Raw genomic sequence first — 20,067 nt, 5'->3', positions numbered from 1 at the left:
ACTCCTGGCAGTGACCTAGTAGCTACTCTAGCAGTGACCTAGTGGCTGCTCTGCTTGGTGGCCCTAGTGGCTACTCTGGCAGTGACCTGGTAAGCTGCTCTGGCAGTGACCTAGTAGCTACTCTGCAGTGACCTGGTAGCTCTCTGGCAGTGACCTAAGCTGGCTACTCTAGCGGTGGCCTAGTAGCTGCTCTGCAGTGACCTGGTAGCTGCTCTGGCAGTGACCTAGTAGCTGCTCTGGCATTGAGCCTACTTGTTGCTCTGCTTGTTGACCTAGTAGCTACTCTAGTAGTGACCTAGTAGCTACTCTAGCAGTATTAGTAGCTACTCTAGCAGTGACCTAGTAGCTACTCTGGCAGTGACCTAGTGGCTACTCTGGCAGTGACACAGTAGCTACTCTAGCGGTGACCTAGTAACACTCTGCTTGGTGACTCAGTAGCTACTCTGGCAGTGAGCCCTGTGGCTACTCTGCTTGGTGACCTAGTAGCTACTCTGGCAGTGAGCCTGTGGCTACTCTGCGGTGACCTGGTAGCTGCTCTGCGGTGACCTGGTAGCTGCTCTACTTGGTAGCCATAAAAGTAGCTACTCTAGCCCAGTGATATTAGCTACTCTAATGACCTAGTAGCTATAGCATGGCCTAAGTAGCTACTCTAGCGGTGACCTGTGGCTACTCTGCTTGATGTTTCGTGGCTGCTCTGCTTGGTGACTAGTAGCTCTCTGGCAGTGACCTAGTAGCTACTCTAGCAGTGACCTGGTAGCTACTCGCGGTGACCTAGTAGCTACTCTGCTTGGTGACAGTGGCTACTCTGGCAGTGACCTATAGTAGCTACTCTAGCGGCCTGGTGGCTACGCTGGCAGTGACCTAGTAGCTACTCTGCAGTGACCTAGTAGCTACTCTAGCAGTGACCTAGTAGCTACTCTAGCAGTGACCTAGTAGCTACTCTAGCAGTGACCTAGTAGCTACTCTAGCAGTGACCTAGTAGCTACTCTAGCAGTGACCTAGTAGCTACTCTAGCAGTGACCTAGTAGCTACTCTAGCAGTGACCTAGTAGCTACTCTAGCAGTGACCTAGTAGCTACTCTAGCAGTGACCTAGTAGCTACTCTAGCAGTGACCTAGTAGCTACTCTAGCAGTGACCTAGTAGCTACTCTAGCAGTGACCTAGTAGCTACTCTAGCAGTGACCTAGTAGCTACTCTAGCAGTGACCTAGTAGCTACTCTAGCAGTGACCTAGTAGCTACTCTAGCAGTGACCTAGTAGCTACTCTAGCAGTGACCTAGTAGCTACTCTAGCAGTGACCTAGTAGCTACTCTAGCAGTGACCTAGTAGCTACTCTAGCAGTGACCTAGTAGCTACTCTAGCAGTGACCTAGTAGCTACTCTAGCAGTGACCTAGTAGCTACTCTAGCAGTGACCTAGTAGCTACTCTAGCAGTGACCTAGTAGCTACTCTAGCAGTGACCTAGTAGCTACTCTAGCAGTGACCTAGTAGCTACTCTAGCAGTGACCTAGTAGCTACTCTAGCAGTGACCTAGTAGCTACTCTAGCAGTGACCTAGTAGCTACTCTAGACCTAGCTACTAGCAGTGACCTAGTAGCTACTCTAGCAGTGACCTAGTAGCTACTCTAGCAGTGAGCCCTAGTAGCTACTCTAGCAGTGACCTAGTAGCTACTCTAGCAGTGACCTAGTAGCTACTCTAGCAGTGACCTAGTAGCTACTCTAGCAGTGACCTAGTAGCTACTCTAGCAGTGACCTAGTAGCTACTCTAGCAGTGACCTAGTAGCTACTCTAGCAGTGACCTAGTAGCTACTCTAGCAGTGACCTAGTAGCTACTCTAGCAGTGACCTAGTAGCTACTCTAGCAGTGACCTAGTAGCTACTCTAGCAGTGACCTAGTAGCTACTCTAGCAGTGACCTAGTAGCTACTCTAGCAGTGACCTAGTAGCTACTCTAGCAGTGACCTAGTAGCTACTCTAGCAGTGACCTAGTAGCTACTCTAGTGACCTAGTAGCTACTCTAGCAGTGACCTAGTAGCTACTCTAGCAGTGACCTAGTAGCTACTCTAGCAGTGACCTAGTAGCTACTCTAGCAGTGACCTAGTAGCTACTCTAGCAGTGACCTAGTAGCTACTCTAGCAGTGACCTAGTAGCTACTCTAGCAGTGACCTAGTAGCTACTCTAGCAGTGACCTAGTAGCTACTCTAGCAGTGACCTAGTAGCTACTCTAGCAGTGACCTAGTAGCTACTCTAGCAGTGACCTAGTAGCTACTCTAGCAGTGACCTAGTAGCTACTCTAGCAGTGACCTAGTAGCTACTCTAGCAGTGACCTAGTAGCTACTCTAGCAGTGACCTAGTAGCTACTCTAGCAGTGACCTAGTAGCTACTCTAGCAGTGACCTAGTAGCTACTCTAGCAGTGACCTAGTAGCTACTCTAGCAGTGACCTAGTAGCTACTCTAGCAGTGACCTAGTAGCTACTCTAGCAGTGACCTAGTAGCTACTCTAGCAGTGACCTAGTAGCTACTCTAGCAGTGACCTAGTAGCTACTCTAGCAGTGACCTAGTAGCTACTCTAGCAGTGACCTAGTAGCTACTCTAGCAGTGACCTAGTAGCTACTCTAGCAGTGACCTAGTAGCTACTCTAGCAGTGACCTAGTAGCTACTCTAGCAGTGACCTAGTAGCTACTCTAGCAGTGACCTAGTAGCTACTCTAGCAGTGACCTAGTAGCTACTCTAGCAGTGACCTAGTAGCTACTCTAGCAGTGACCTAGTAGCTACTCTAGCAGTGACCTAGTAGCTACTCTAGCAGTGACCTAGTAGCTACTCTAGCAGTGACCTAGTAGCTACTCTAGCAGTGACCTAGTAGCTACACTAGCACCTAGTAGCTACTCTAGCAGTGACCTAGTAGCTACTCTAGCAGTGTCCTAGTAGCTACTCTAGCAGTGACCTAGTAGCTACTCTAGCAGTGACCTAGTAGCTACTCTAGCAGTGACCTAGTAGCTACTCTAGCAGTGACCTAGTAGCTACTCTAGCAGTGTCCTAGTAGCTACTCTAGCAGTAACCAGTGACCTAGTAGCTACTCCAGCAGTGACCTAGTAGCTACTCTAGCAGTGACCTAGTAGCTACTCTAGCAGTGACCTAGTAGCTACTCAAGCAGTGACCTAGTAGCTACTCTAGCAGTGACCTAGTAGCTACTCTAGCAGCAGTGACCTAGTAGCTACTCTAGCAGTGACCTAGTAGCTACTCTAGTGACCTAGTGCTACCAGTAGTAGCTACTCTAGCAGTGACCTAGTAGCTACTCTAGCAGTGACCTAGTAGCTACTCTAGCAGTGACCTAGTAGCTACTCTAGCAGTGACCTAGTAGCTACTCTAGCAGTGACCTAGTAGCTACTCTAGCAGTGACCTAGTAGCTACTCTAGCAGTGACCTAGTAGCTACTCTAGCAGTGACCTAGTAGCTACTCCAGCAGTGACCTAGTAGCTACTCTAGCAGTAACCTAGTAGCTACTCCAGCAGTGACCTAGTAGCTACTCTAGCAGTGACCTAGTAGCTACTCTAGCAGTGACCTAGTAGCTACTCTAGCAGTGACCTAGTAGCTACTCTAGCAGTGACCTAGTAGCTACTCTAGCAGTGACCTAGTAGCTACTCTAGCAGTAACCTAGTAGCTACTCTAGCAGTGACCTAGTAGCTACTCTAGCAGTGACCTAGTAGCTACTCTAGCAGTGACCTAGTAGCTACTCTAGCAGTGACCTAGTAGCTACTCTAGCAGTGACCTAGTAGCTACTCTAGCAGTGACCTAGTAGCTACTCTAGCAGTGACCTAGTAGCTACTCTAGCAGTGACCTAGTAGCTACTCTAGCAGTGACCTAGTAGCTACTCTAGCAGTGACCTAGTAGCTACTCTAGCAGTGACCTAGTAGCTACTCTAGCAGTGACCTAGTAGCTACTCTAGCAGTGACCTAGTAGCTACTCTAGCAGTGACCTAGTAGCTACTCTAGCAGTGACCTAGTAGCTACTCTAGCAGTGACCTAGTAGCTACTCTAGCAGTGACCTAGTAGCTACTCTAGCAGTGACCTAGTAGCTACTCTAGCAGTGACCTAGTAGCTACTCTAGCAGTGACCTAGTAGCTACTCTAGCAGTGACCTAGTAGCTACTCTAGCAGTGACCTAGTAGCTACTCTAGCAGTGACCTAGTAGCTACTCTAGCAGTGACCTAGTAGCTACTCTAGCAGTGACCTAGTAGCTACTCTAGCAGTGACCTAGTAGCTACTCTAGCAGTGACCTAGTAGCTACTCTAGCAGTGACCTAGTAGCTACTCTAGCAGTGACCTAGTAGCTACTCTAGCAGTGACCTAGTAGCTACTCTAGCAGTGACCTAGTAGCTACTCTAGCAGTGACCTAGTAGCTACTCTAGCAGTGACCTAGTAGCTACTCTAGCAGTGACCTAGTAGCTACTCTAGCAGTGACCTAGTAGCTACTCTAGCAGTGACCTAGTAGCTACTCTAGCAGTGACCTAGTAGCTACTCTAGCAGTGACCTAGTAGCTACTCTAGCAGTGACCTAGTAGCTACTCTAGCAGTGACCTAGTAGCTACTCTAGCAGTGACCTAGTAGCTACTCTAGCAGTGACCTAGTAGCTACTCTAGCAGTGACCTAGTAGCTACTCTAGCAGTGACCTAGTAGCTACTCTAGCAGTGACCTAGTAGCTACTCTAGCAGTGACCTAGTAGCTACTCTAGCAGTGACCTAGTAGCTACTCTAGCAGTGACCTAGTAGCTACTCTAGCAGTGACCTAGTAGCTACTCTAGCAGTGACCTAGTAGCTACTCTAGCAGTGACCTAGTAGCTACTCTAGCAGTGACCTAGTAGCTACTCTAGCAGTGACCTAGTAGCTACTCTAGCAGTGACCTAGTAGCTACTCTAGCAGTGACCTAGTAGCTACTCTAGCAGTGACCTAGTAGCTACTCTAGCAGTGACCTAGTAGCTACTCTAGCAGTGACCTAGTAGCTACTCTAGCAGTGACCTAGTAGCTACTCTAGCAGTGACCTAGTAGCTACTCTAGCAGTGACCTAGTAGCTACTCTAGCAGTGACCTAGTAGCTACTCTAGCAGTGACCTAGTAGCTACTCTAGCAGTGACCTAGTAGCTACTCTAGCAGTGTCCTAGTAGCTACTCTAGCAGTGTCCTAGTAGCTACTCTAGCAGTGTCCTAGTAGCTACTCTAGCAGTGACCTAGTAGCTACTCTAGCAGTGTCCTAGTAGCTACTCTAGCAGTGACCTAGTAGCTACTCTAGCAGTGACCTAGTAGCTACTCTAGCAGTGACCTAGTAGCTACTCTAGCAGTGACCTAGTAGCTACTCTAGCAGTGACCTAGTAGCTACTCTAGCAGTGTCCTAGTAGCTACTCTAGCAGTGTCCTAGTAGCTACTCTAGCAGTGTCCTAGTAGCTACTCTAGCAGTGACCTAGTAGCTACTCTAGCAGTGACCTAGTAGCTACTCTAGCAGTGTCCTAGTAGCTACTCTAGCAGTGTCCTAGTAGCTACTCTAGCAGTGACCTAGTAGCTACTCTAGCAGTGACCTAGTAGCTACTCTAGCAGTGTCCTAGTAGCTACTCTAGCAGTGACCTAGTAGCTACTCTAGCAGTGACCTAGTAGCTACTCTAGCAGTGACCTAGTAGCTACTCTAGCAGTGACCTAGTAGCTACTCTAGCAGTGACCTAGTAGCTACTCTAGCAGTGACCTAGTAGCTACTCTAGCAGTGACCTAGTAGCTACTCTAGCAGTGACCTAGTAGCTACTCTAGCAGTGACCTAGTAGCTACTCTAGCAGTGACCTAGTAGCTACTCTAGCAGTGACCTAGTAGCTACTCTAGCAGTGACCTAGTAGCTACTCTAGCAGTGACCTAGTAGCTACTCTAGCAGTGACCTAGCTACTCTAGCAGTGACCTAGTAGCTACTCTAGCAGTGACCTAGTAGCTACTCTAGCAGTGACCTAGTAGCTACTCTAGACCTACTTGTTACTCTAGCAGTGACCTAGTAGCTACTCTAGCAGTGACCTAGTAGCTACTCTAGCAGTGACCTAGTAGCTACTCTAGCAGTAGCTACCTAGTAGTAGCTACTCTAGCAGTGACCTAGTAGCTACTCTAGCAGTGAACTAGTAGCTACTCTAGCAGTGACCTAGTAGCTACTCTAGCAGTGACCTAGTTGCTACTCTAGCAGTGACCTAGTAGCTACTCTAGCAGTGACCTAGTAGCTACTCTAGCAGTGACCTAGTAGCTACTCTAGCAGTGACCTAGTAGCTACTCTAGCAGTGACCTAGTAGCTACTCTAGCAGTGACCTAGTAGCTACTCTAGCAGTGACCTAGTAGCTACTCTAGCAGTGACCTAGTAGCTACTCTAGCAGTGACCTAGTAGCTACTCTAGCAGTGACCTAGTAGCTACTCTAGCAGTGACCTAGTAGCTACTCTAGCAGTGACCTAGTAGCTACTCTAGCAGTGACCTAGTAGCTACTCTAGCAGTGACCTAGTAGCTACTCTAGCAGTGACCTAGTAGCTACTCTAGCAGTGACCTAGTAGCTACTCTAGCAGTGACCTAGTAGCTACTCTAGCAGTGACCTAGTAGCTACTCTAGCAGTGACCTAGTAGCTACTCTAGCAGTGACCTAGTAGCTACTCTAGCAGTGACCTAGTAGCTACTCTAGCAGTGACCTAGTAGCTACTCTAGCAGTGACCTAGTAGCTACTCTAGCAGTGACCTAGTAGCTACTCTAGCAGTGACCTAGTAGCTACTCTAGCAGTGACCTAGTAGCTACTCTAGCAGTGACCTAGTAGCTACTCTAGCAGTGACCTAGTAGCTACTCTAGCAGTGACCTAGTAGCTACTCTAGCAGTGACCTAGTAGCTACTCTAGCAGTGACCTAGTAGCTACTCTAGCAGTGACCTAGTAGCTACTCTAGCAGTGACCTAGTAGCTACTCTAGCAGTGACCTAGTAGCTACTCTAGCAGTGACCTAGTAGCTACTCTAGCAGTGACCTAGTAGCTACTCTAGCAGTGACCTAGTAGCTACTCTAGCAGTGACCTAGTAGCTACTCTAGCAGTGACCTAGTAGCTACTCTAGCAGTGACCTAGTAGCTACTCTAGCAGTGACCTAGTAGCTACTCTAGCAGTGACCTAGTAGCTACTCTAGCAGTGTCCTAGTAGCTACTCTAGCAGTGACCTAGTAGCTACTCTAGCAGTGACCTAGTAGCTACTCTAGCAGTGACCTAGTAGCTACTCTAGCAGTGACCTAGTAGCTACTCTAGCAGTGACCTAGTAGCTACTCTAGCAGTGACCTAGTAGCTACTCTAGCAGTGACCTAGTAGCTACTCTAGCAGTGACCTAGTAGCTACTCTAGCAGTGACCTAGTAGCTACTCTAGCAGTGACCTAGTAGCTACTCTAGCAGTGACCTAGTAGCTACTCTAGCAGTGACCTAGTAGCTACTCTAGCAGTGACCTAGTAGCTACTCTAGCAGTGACCTAGTAGCTACTCTAGCAGTGACCTAGTAGCTACTCTAGCAGTGACCTAGTAGCTACTCTAGCAGTGACCTAGTAGCTACTCTAGCAGTGACCTAGTAGCTACTCTAGCAGTGACCTAGTAGCTACTCTAGCAGTGACCTAGTAGCTACTCTAGCAGTGACCTAGTAGCTACTCTAGCAGTGACCTAGTAGCTACTCTAGCAGTGACCTAGTAGCTACTCTAGCAGTGACCTAGTAGCTACTCTAGCAGTGACCTAGTAGCTACTCTAGCAGTGACCTAGTAGCTACTCTAGCAGTGACCTAGTAGCTACTCTAGCAGTGACCTAGTAGCTACTCTAGCAGTGACCTAGTAGCTACTCTAGCAGTGACCTAGCTACTCTAGCAGTGACCTTGTAGCTACTCTAGCAGTGACCTAGTAGCTACTCTAGCTACTCTAGCAGTGACCTAGTAGCTACTCTAGCAGTGACCTAGTAGCTACTCTAGCAGTGACCTAGTAGCTACTCTAGCAGTGACCTAGTAGCTACTCTAGCAGTGACCTAGTAGCTACTCTAGCAGTGATCTAGTTGCTACTCTAGCAGTGACCTAGTAGCTACTCTAGCAGTGACCTAGTAGCTACTCTAGCAGTGACCTAGTAGCTACTCTAGCAGTGACCTAGTAGCTACTCTAGCAGTGACCTAGTAGCTACTCTAGCAGTGACCTAGTAGCTACTCTAGCAGTGACCTAGTAGCTACTCTAGCAGTGACCTACTTGTTACTCTAGCAGTGACCTAGTAGCTACTCTAGCAGTGACCTAGTAGCTACTCTAGCAGTGACCTAGTAGCTACTCTAGCAGTGACCTAGTAGCTACTCTAGCAGTGACCTAGTAGCTACTCTAGCAGTGACCTAGTAGCTACTCTAGCAGTGACCTAGTAGCTACTATAGCAGTGACCTAATAGCTACTGTAGCAGAGACCTAGTAGCTACTATAGCAGTGACCTAATAGCTACTGTAGCAGAGACCTAGTAGCTACTCTAGCAGTGACCTAGTAGCTACTCTAGCAGTGACCTAGTAGCTACTCTAGCAGTGACCTAGTAGCTACTCTAGCAGTAACCTAGTAGCTACTCTAGCAGTGACCTACTTGTTACTCTAGCAGTGACCTTGTAGCTACTCTAGCAGTGACCTAGTAGCTACTCTAGCAGTGACCTAGTAGCTACTCTAGCAGTGACCTAGTAGCTACTCTAGCAGTGACCTAGTAGCTACTCTAGCAGTGACCTAGTAGCTACTCTAGCAGTGACCTAGTAGCTACTCTAGCAGTGACCTAGTAGCTACTCTAGCAGTGACATAGCTACTCTTGCAGTAACCTAGTAGCTACTCTAGCAGTGACCTACTTGTTACTCTAGCAGTGACCTAGTAGCTACTCTAGCAGTGACCTAGTAGCTACTCTAGCAGTGACCTAGTAGCTACTCTAGCAGTGACCTAGTAGCTACTCTAGCAGCCATCATTAATTACTAGTAGATTTCCTGTTTTCTTACTTCACAAATCGCCTTCACTCCTCACTTCACAGTCCGGCTTCACCTGTCACACTTCTAACTCTTTTCCATCCTGGTAGGATAAAAAAAAAATTTAATCAATAGCGTTACCCGTCCAAAGCCTCCTTATTCCCATTTATCGGAGCTTCGTCGTGTTGTTGTCTGGTCCTGACCGTAGAGCTGATACTTCAGCTATTTTCATAAGCACTGAGGGAAAAAAACAGCCACTACAACCTAACAGATTCCCTGGAGTTTTGTTGTTAAATTTGGCGTTCTCTCTTATGTTTCCCTCACAGTGTACGCTGGTCAGTGATAAAGAGGTCAGCTACTGAAAAAACATCCTTGGCTGTTTATTCACTTCCTTCCCGCGATTTGGTCCTGAGGAAAATAACCGCCGCTACAACGTGATAGTTTCCTTGGAGTCTTGTTTTGTAGATTTGGCGGTTTCTCCTGTCTTTCCCTCCCATTACACTGGTGCAGTTAATATGATGATCAGCTACTGTTAGTATCGTCGGGAACGAAGCTTCGCCAGTTGTACGTCTGGTAGCAGATGGTGTTTGAATGCCATTAAGCCATGTTTAAATGTTCACTTAATTTCCTCATTTGGTACCGAGTGAAAAAACCGTCATTACAAACCTGTCAGTTTCCTTGGAGTTTTGTTGTTAGGTTTTCTCCTATGTTGTCTTCCCACTGAACACTGGTGCAGTTGATATGGAGGTCAGTTACTTCAGTGTGGTGGAAATGTCGCTTGTCTGGTTGTACCTCTGGTAGCAGGTCTGGTACTTGAATGCCGGTCATCTTCTTTTGGTCATATTTGGATCATTTCGTTGTCGTCACCGTCAGTTTTCGTGTCACTAGAAGCTTGGCAGAGATTCCTAAAAATACAATTTTACGATAAACTCCAGAAATAGCAATGATCTCCATTTCTTTGCCTCTTCAACACTGACATTGGCATCTTCCAGTTGCCTCCGAAGTCGTCCAGTTTCCATACTGATATCTTCGTTAGGAAATTTATCGAAAATCCGAATTTATGGAAAGTTTGCTGATACTGTTGATACAAGGGTATTTGATGGTCATCGTTAGGCCCAGTTCTCCTAAGAACAGACTGATATATTGAAAAAACTCTTAATTGTTTTGTTTATTAGATTTAAGTACTAGTAAGAACTCAGACTATGGCACATATGTTTTTCTATTCTAAATCAGTGATTCTCATTAATTTTATATGTAGCAACCCGATAACTATTATTGTAATAGCGGATCCCCGGGTCATACATAATAAATTAAGTCTTAAAATTTTGGAAGTTGCAGTTACTTGGATACTAAGAAATCACTTTTATTTTTAAACGTTACAAAGGTATATTAAACCTTACGGATATATTGATGGCCTTTACGTGAACCATCTTGTGGTCGCGGAACACGGTGAGTTAACTGACAGTTATACCTCTGAGTAATTCTGTTTACTGGGAGCATAACATCATTTGGGAGACCTGTACTGATAGTCTTTCTTCCTGCACATAGTGCAGGTGCACCGCAGCCTGATCGCTAAACCTCTCGCTTCACACGGCGAGGGTCTGGGTTCGATTCCCAGCGAGGGTAAAAAGGGTAAGTTAGACACATAGGCAACATTTAGGTATCTTTATTCCGACAGTGTGGAGACAGTATATAAGTCTCCACACTGTCGCTTGTTCTTCACATTGTTCCAGACTATGAAACAGAATTCTTCTTCAGACTGAGGGACTGACAACCTCAAATCTACATCTTCAAGGGTGATGGACTGATTACATCGTCTTAACATCTCTACTTCTCCTGCATACTTTGTGTACTCGACTGAAGAAGCCTACTGTGTAGGCGAAACGTTTCGGAATAAAGTTACCCAAATGTTGCTTATGTCTAACCAACCAACTTAACGGTATTGTATACCATTTTGATATTCACGAGGGTAGAAACATTGGAGGCTTCTTTACACCTGCTGTCCATGTTCACCCATCAGTATCAAATGGGTACCTGGGTGTTAATCGACTGGTGTGGGTCGCATCCTGGAACAAAACTGACCTAATTTGCCCGAAATGCTCGGCATAACAAGTGACTTTCTGTATAGTAGTATGTCATTGATGTCAGCTAGGCCTGTATACCTTGTACATGTACTTGTAGTAAATAAAGATATTATATTATTATTATTATTATTATTATTATTATTATTATTATTATTATTATTATTATTATTATTATTATAGTGAGGCGATGGCGACACTGGTAGGCAGCAGGAGGACCCGCTGGTCCGTAGTCTTGTCTGTGCTGGGCGTGGGCTGGGTGGTCGCTACCTCCGTCACAGCCTTCGGCATGTACATGGTGGCCTGTCATAACTCCGTCTCTGCCGTGTCCTATGGTACCAGAGTTGATGCGAGGGAAAGTACAAGTCAGGCGTCACTGGTAAGTTACCAGTCATGTTGTATCATCTTCTGTCTCTCCACTACATGTAGTGCACAGCATCATGTCTCTCCACTACATGTAGTGCACAGCATCATGTCTCTCCACTACATGTAGTGCACAGCATCATGTCTCTCCACTACATGTAGTGCACAGCATCATGTCTCTCCACTACATGTAGTGCACAGCATCATGTCTCTCCACTACATGTAGTGCACAGCATCATGTCTCTCCACTACATGTAGTGCACAGCATCATGTCTCTCCACTACATGTAGTGCACAGCATCATGTCTCTCCACTACATGTAGTGCACAGCATCATGTCTCTCCACTACATGTAGTGCACAGCATCATGTCTCTCCACTACATGTAGCGCACAGCATCATGTCTCTCCACTACATGTAGCGCACAGCATCATGTCTCTCCACTACATGTAGCGCACAGCATCATGTCTCTCCACTACATGTAGTGCACAGCATCATGTCTCTCCACTACATGTAGTGCACAGTCTCTCCACTACATAGTCATCTCCACTACATGTAGTGCACAGCATCATGTCTCTCCACTACATGTAGTGCACAGCATCATGTCTCTCCACTACATGTAGTGCACAGCATCATGTCTCTCCACTACATGTAGTGCACAGCATCATGTCTCTCCACTACATGTAGTGCACAGCACAGCATCATGTCTCCACTACATGTAGTGCACAGCATCATGTCTCTCCACTACATGTAGTGCACAGCATCATGTCTCTCCACTACATGTAGTGCACAGCATCATGTCTCTCCACTACATGTAGTGCACAGCATCATGTCTCCACTACATGTAGTGCACAGCATCATGTCTCCACTACATGTAGTGCACAGCATCATGTCTCCACTACATGTAGTGCACAGCATCATGTCTCTCCACTACATGTAGTCTCTACTACATGTAGTGCACAGCACAGCATCATGCATCATGTCTCCACTACATGTAGTGCACAGCATCATGTGCACAGCATCTCCACTACATGTAGTGCACAGCATCATGTCTCCACTACATGTAGTGCACAGCATCATGTCTCCACTACATGTAGAGCACAGCACTACAGTGCACAGCATCATGTCTCCACTACATGTAGTGCACAGCATCATGTCTCTCCACTACATGTAGTGCACAGCATCATGTCTCCACTACATGTAGTGCACAGCATCATGTCTCCACTACATGTAGTGCACAGCATCATGTCTCCACTACATGTAGTGCACAGCATCATGTCTCCACTACATGTAGTGCACAGCATCATGTCTCCACTACATGTCGTGCACAGCATCATGTCTCTACTACATGTAGTGCACAGCATCATGTCTCGACGACATGTCGTGCACAGCATCATGCATCATGTCTCCACTACATGTAGTGCACAGCACAGCATCATGCACAGCATCATGTCTCCACTACATGTAGCGCACAGCATCATGCACTCATGTATGCACAGCATCATGTCTCACTACATGTAGTGCACAGCATCATGTCTCCACTACATGTAGCGCACAGCATCATGTCTCTACTACATGTAGTGCACAGCATCATGTCTCCACTACATGTAGTGCACAGCATCATGTCTCCACTACATGTAGTGCACAGCATCATGTCTCCACTACATGTAGTGCACAGCATCATGTCTCCACTACATGTAGTGCACAGCATCATGTCTCCACTACATGTAGTGCACAGCATCATGTCTCCACTACATGTAGTGCACAGCATCATGTCTCCACTACATGTAGTGCACAGCATCATGTCTCCACTACATGTAGCATCTTGTCTCCACTACATGTAGTGCACAGCATCATGTCTCCACTACATGTAGTGCACAGCATCATGTCTCCACTACATGTAGTGCACAGCATCATGTCTCCACTACATGTAGTGCACAGCATCAGGTCTCCACTCCCTGTAGTGCACCGCATCATGTCTCCACTACATGTATGCACAGCATCATGTCTCTCCACTACATGTAGTGCACAGCACAGCATCATGTCTCTCCACTACTACATGTACATGTGCACAGCATCATGTCTCCACTACATGTAGTCTCTCCACTACATGTAGTGCACAGCATCATGTCTCCACTACATGTAGTGCACAGCATCATGTCTCCACTACATGTAGTGCACAGCATCATGTCTCTCCACTACATGTAGTGCACAGCATCATGTCTCTCCACTACATGTAGTGCACAGCATCATGTCTCCACTACATGTAGTGCACAGCATCATGTCTCCACTACATGTAGTGCACAGCATCATGTCTCTCCACTACATGTAGTGCACAGCATCATGTCTCTCCACTACATGTAGTGCACAGCATCTCCACTCCATGTAGTGCACAGCATCATGTCTCCACTACATGTAGTGCACAGCATCATGTCTCCACTACATGTAGTGCACAGCATCATGTCTCCACTACATGTAGTGCACAGCATCATGTCTCCACTACATGTAGTGCACAGCATCATGTCTCCACTACATGTAGTGCACAGCATCATGTCTCCACTACATGTAGTGCACAGCATCATGTCTCCACTACATGTAGTGCACAGCATCATGTCTCTCCACTACATGTAGTGCACAGCATCATGTCTCCTACTACATGTAGTGCACAGCATCATGTCTCCACTACATGTAGTGCACAGCATCATGTCTCCACTACATGTAGTGCACAGCATCATGTCTCCACTACATGTAGTGCACAGCATCATGTCTCCACTACATGTAGTGCACAGTCTCACTACATGTAGTGCACAGCATCATGTCTCTACTACATGTAGTGCACAGCATCATGTCTCCACTACATGTAGTGCACAGCATCATGTCTCCACTACATGTAGTGCACAGCATCATGTCTCCGCTACATGTAGTGCACAGCATCATGTCTCTACTACATGTAGTGCACAGCATCATGTCTCCACTACATGTAGTGCACAGCATCATGTCTCCACTACATGTAGTGCACAGCATCATGTCTCCACTACATGTAGTGCACAGCATCATGTCTCCACTACATGTAGTGCACAGCATCATGTCTCTACTACATGTAGTGCACAGCATCATGTCTCCACTACATGTAGCGCACAGCATCATGTCTCCACTACATGTAGTGCACAGCATCATGTCTCCACTACATGTAGTGCACAGCATCATGTCTCCACTACATGTAGTGCACAGCATCATGTCTCCACTACATGTAGTGCACAGCATCATGTCTCTACTACATGTAGTGCACAGCATCATGTCTCTACTACATGTAGTGCACAGCATCATGTCTCCACTACATGTAGTGCACAGCATCATGTCTCCACTACATGTAGTGCACAGCATCATGTCTCCACTACATGTAGTGCACAGCATCATGTCTCCACTACATGTAGTGCACAGCATCATGTCTCCACTACATGTAGTGCACAGCATCATGTCTCCACTACATGTAGTGCACAGCATCATGTCTCCACTACATGTAGCGCACAGCATCATGTCTCTACTACATGTAGTGCACAGCATCATGTCTCCACTACATGTAGTGCACAGCATCATGTCTCCACTACATGTAGTGCACAGCATCATGTCTCCACTACATGTAGTGCACAGCATCATGTCTCCACTACATGTAGTGCACAGCATCATGTCTCCACTACATGTAGTGCACAGCATCATGTCTCCACTACATGTAGTGCACAGCATCATGTCTCCACTGCACAGCATCATGTCTCCACTACATGTAGTGCACAGCATCATGTCTCCACTACATGTAGTGCACAGCATCATGTCTCCACTACATGTAGTGTCTCTCTACTACATGTAGTGCACAGCATCATGTCTCCACTACATGTAGTGCACAGCATCATGTCTCCACTACATGTAGTGCACAGCATCATGTCTCCACTACATGTAGCGCACAGCATCATGTCTCTACTACATGTAGTGCACAGCATCATGTCTCCACTACATGTAGTGCACAGCATCATGTCTCCACTACATGTAGTGCACAGCATCATGTCTCCACTACATGTAGTGCACAGCATCATGTCTCCACTACATGTAGTGCACAGCATCATGTCTCCACTACATGTAGTGCACAGCATCATGTCTCCACTACATGTAGTGCACAGCATCATGTCTCCACTACATGTAGTGCACAGCATCATGTCTCCACTACATGTAGTGCACAGCATCATGTCTCCACTACATGTAGTGCACAGCATCATGTCTCTACTACATGTAGTGCACAGCATCATGTCTCCACTACATGTAGTGCACAGCATCATGTCTCCACTACATGTAGTGCACAGCATCATGTCTCCACTACATGTAGCGCACAGCATCATGTCTCTACTACATGTAGTGCACAGCATCATGTCTCCACTACATGTAGTGCACAGCATCATGTCTCCACTACATGTAGTGCACAGCATCATGTCTCCACTACATGTAGTGCACAGCATCATGTCTCCACTACATGTAGTGCACAGCATCATGTCTCCACTACATGTAGCGCACAGCATCATGTCTCTACTACATGTAGTGCACAGCATCATGTCTCCACTACATGTAGTGCACAGCATCATGTCTCACTCACATTTCTCCTCTCTGCTCTAGATAACTTTATCATCTTAGTTATACAACAATACAAACAATTGTGATAATTATACTACTACTATTATTACTACTGCTACTATTACTGATACTATTGGTACTACTACTATTGCTACTTCTGCTTTACTACTGCAGTCCTACCCCGATTCTAGCTAGAACCGTTCACCTGAACGAATCTATATTGACTTCTTACTCATATCTGCAACATTGCAAGCTTCTCATGTGTTGAGTGCAACACGGAAGGGCTAGAGCTGTCATTCATTTCCTTCTGTCGTTGTTTTGCACACATATATATGTCGCGCCTCTGTGTGGGGGGGGGATGGGGGACTGAAGGCGGTGGAAGGTATTCAGGCTCACTTCAGGGAACCGGAGTACAGATCCAATTCCCTAGATCAAGAGCCCCTCACCAGCATCAAGGAACTTCCCTTGAGGGGTCTTTTGATACAAAATTAGTTTTTACATTAACATAAATGGAAAAAATATATCTTTAAACATATAAGAGAAAATTTTAGAAAAGACTTAATTTTAAATGAGTTCTTGTTAATTGACCAGTTTACCTATTTGGCACGAGATTAATATATATATATATATATATATATATATATATATATATATATATATATATATATATATATATATATATATATATATATATATATATATATATATATATATATATATATATATATATATATATATATATATATATATATATATATATATATATATATATATATATATATATAGTAACACACTGGCGTCTCCCACCGGGTCACCTAGAAAAAAAATAACACTTTCACGATCATTCACATTATCATTGTCTTTGCAGAGACGCCCAGATACGACAGTTTAGATGTCACTCTGAACAGTAAATATCCCAAACCCCAACTTTAAAGTGCAGTCACTGTACTTCCCACCACCAGAACTCAAGTCCGGCTAACCAGTTTTCTGAATCCCTTCTAAAAATATTACCCTGCTCACACTCCAACAGCTCGTCAAGCCCCAAAAAACATTCGTCTCCACTCCTAACTCGCTCACACATGCCTGCTGTACGTCCAAGCTCCTTGCACAGAAAACCTCTTTTACCCCCTCCTTCAGTCCTCTTACAGGACGACCCATACTCATCCTTTCCTCCACTACAGATTTGTACATAACCCTACAAGTTATCCTATTTTGCTCCATCTTCTAAATGACCAGCCCTCTGAATAATACTTTTAGTAACTCCACACCTCCTTCTAATTTCCACACTACGAATTCTCTGCATAATGTTTACACCACACATTGCCCTAGGCACATCTCCACTGCCTCCAGCTTCCTCCTTGCTGCAGCATTTACAACCCAAGCTTCACACCCATATAAGAGTGTTGGTACCACTATACTCTCGTATATTACCTACTTTGCCTCCATGGATAACGTTTTTGTCTTCACAGATACATCAAAGCACCACTTACCTTTTTTCCTTCATCAATTCTATGGTTAACCTCGTCCTTCATAAACATATCCGCTGACAGGTCAACTCCCAAATATCTGTACACATTCACTTCTTCCTTACTCCCTCCTTCCAATCTTCATTTTCAACTTTCTACCTTTACACACCCTCCAAAACTCGTCTACTAACCTTTGCAACTTCTCTTCAGAATCTCCCAAAAGCACAGTATCATCAACAAAATGTAGCTGTGTCAACTCCAATTTTGTATTTAATTTCACATAATTTAATCCCACCCCTCTCCCCAACACCCTAGCATTTACTTCTTTTGCAGTCCCATCTATAAATATATTAAACAACCATGGTGACATTACACATCCCTACTTTTACCGGGAAGTATTCTCCCTCTCTTCTACACACCGTAAACTGAGCCTCACTATCCTCATAAAAACTCTTCACAGCATTTAGTAACTTACCACCTATTCCATATACTTGCACTTAATCTACACATCCCCTACCCATTCTGAAGCCTCCTTGTTCATTTATGATCCTGCCCTCCGTCTTAACTCCAGTTCTTTCAATAATAACCGTACCATACACTTTACTAGGAATATTCAGTAGGCTTATTCCCCTAAAATTTTTACATTCTCTTTTGTCCCTTTTCCCTTTATATAAAGGAACTATGCATACTCTCTGCCAGTCCCTAGGTACCTTCCCTTCTTTCATACATATATTGAAAAAGTACCACAACTCCAAAAATATATCTCATGCTTCTGACGTGATCCCATACGTCCCAGCAGCTTTACCCTCTTTCATTCTACCTAATGCCTCATGCATCTCCCCCACACTCACATCTGGCTCTTCTTCACTCCTAAAAGATGTTATACCTCCCTGGCCAATGCATGAAATTACTGCCTCCTTCTCTTCATCAACATTTAACAGTTCTTCAGAATATACCTGCCATCTTCCCAATACCTCCAACTCCCCATCTAATTCCTCTATTCTGTTTTTGTAAAATCTATTTGTTCCCTAGGCTTTCTTAACCTATTTATCTTATTTTGAAACTTTTGTTTTTATTCTCAGCATATTCTGTTGACAGCACTTCACCCATTCTGTCATTTGTTCCATTTACACTTCACCACTCTCTTCACTTCTCTTTTACTCTTCATATACTCCACTCTTTTTATATCACCTCTGCTTTTATAAATCTCTCATCATTCCACTCACCCTCCTATATCCACAAACTTTTGTCCCGCATTCTAACACTGCATTTTTAAAACTATCCCAACCCTCTTCAAGCCCCGCACTACCTATACTCTCACTAGCCCACCTTTCTCCCAGTACTTGCTTATATCTCGCCCTAACTTCTTCCTCCCTTAGTTTATAAACTTTCACCTCTCTCTTACTTGCCTATTACCCCAACTACCTCTTACCGTAACTGTAGCTACAGCTAAATAATGAATTGATATAAAATTTTAGGTACGGAAAGGATGTAGGAAAACATTGGTTTGGTAATAGAGGTGTGGATGAGTGTAACAAACTCCTGAGTGCCCTCAATGATGCTAAAACCTTGTGTAGTTTTAAAAATAGGTTACACAAATGCATGAGTGGGTGTGGGTGGGTGTGAGTTGGACTTGACTTGCTTGAGCTGGCGGGTCGGATGTAGTGTTCTATCCTTCTTGGGTGGATTTGACTTGGTCCTGACTGACTTTGGCCAGTAACATAGGCCAATAGGTGACTTGGACTTGCCTAACACGGGCCAGTAGACCTGCTGCAGTGCTCCTTCCTTCTTATGTTATCTGTTGCCCCTCTATAAACATGCACACAGTGAAGTCTACCCATCAGCCTTTTATCCACCAATACTTAACCTAACAAACTGCTTTCATTATGCATTTTATCATATCTTGATTACTTATTTATCCTCTTTTTCTTAAAATATGTATTGCTTATTACAAAACCTCTTTCTATACATAGTTCAATTAAAGGCTCCCCATTTTCATTTACCATTGACACCCCAAACTTACCTACCACACCCTCTACAACAGTTTTACCCACTTTAGCATTTAGATCCCCCACCACAAGTACTCTTACTTGGTTCAAAACTCCCCACAAACTCAACATCTTCCAAAATTTCTTCTACACATCTCTCTTCTCCAGGTGCATTAACACTTACTGTAACCTACTTTTCACATCACACCCTTATTTTACTTCACATAATCCTTGAACTTAATCATTTATATTCCCTCTTTTCCTTCCATTACTTATCCTTCAACATTTTTGCTACTCCTTAGCTCTAACTCTATTAGAAGCCCCTGACTTAATCCCATTTATTTCTCCCCACTGAAACTCTCCCACCCCCTTCAGCTTTGTTTCACTTAGAGCCAGGGAATCCAGCTTCTTTTCATTCATAACATCCACAATCATCTGTTATCATTCGCACAACATCCACACATTCGATCATCCCAACTTAAAGGTTTTATTTTTATATTTAATAAGCTATACGGGAAAAGGAGTTACTAGCCCATTGCTCCCGGCATTTTAGTTGACCTTTATAACAAGCATGGCTTCCGGAGGAAAGATTCT

At 45.0% G+C, this 20,067-nt stretch overlaps 1 protein-coding gene across 2 annotated transcripts in view; it reads left to right on the top strand.

The window, feature by feature from the left end:
* Positions 1–20,067, top strand: part of LOC128687875 (uncharacterized) — a 125,401-nt gene that overhangs the window by 61,125 nt on the left and 44,209 nt on the right. For both annotated transcript variants that reach the window (XM_070083753.1, XM_070083752.1), the window contains exon 2: positions 11,226–11,421. In XM_070083753.1, the coding sequence (XP_069939854.1) occupies positions 11,233–11,421 (189 nt within the window). In that variant the 5' untranslated portion in view covers positions 11,226–11,232. The remainder of the gene's footprint in view (positions 1–11,225; positions 11,422–20,067) is intronic.

This window comes from Cherax quadricarinatus, chromosome 10 (assembly GCF_038502225.1).
Source record: "Cherax quadricarinatus isolate ZL_2023a chromosome 10, ASM3850222v1, whole genome shotgun sequence".
In the NCBI taxonomy this organism is placed as follows: domain Eukaryota; kingdom Metazoa; phylum Arthropoda; class Malacostraca; order Decapoda; family Parastacidae; genus Cherax; species Cherax quadricarinatus.
This window is presented reverse-complemented; position numbering and strand designations above follow the sequence as displayed.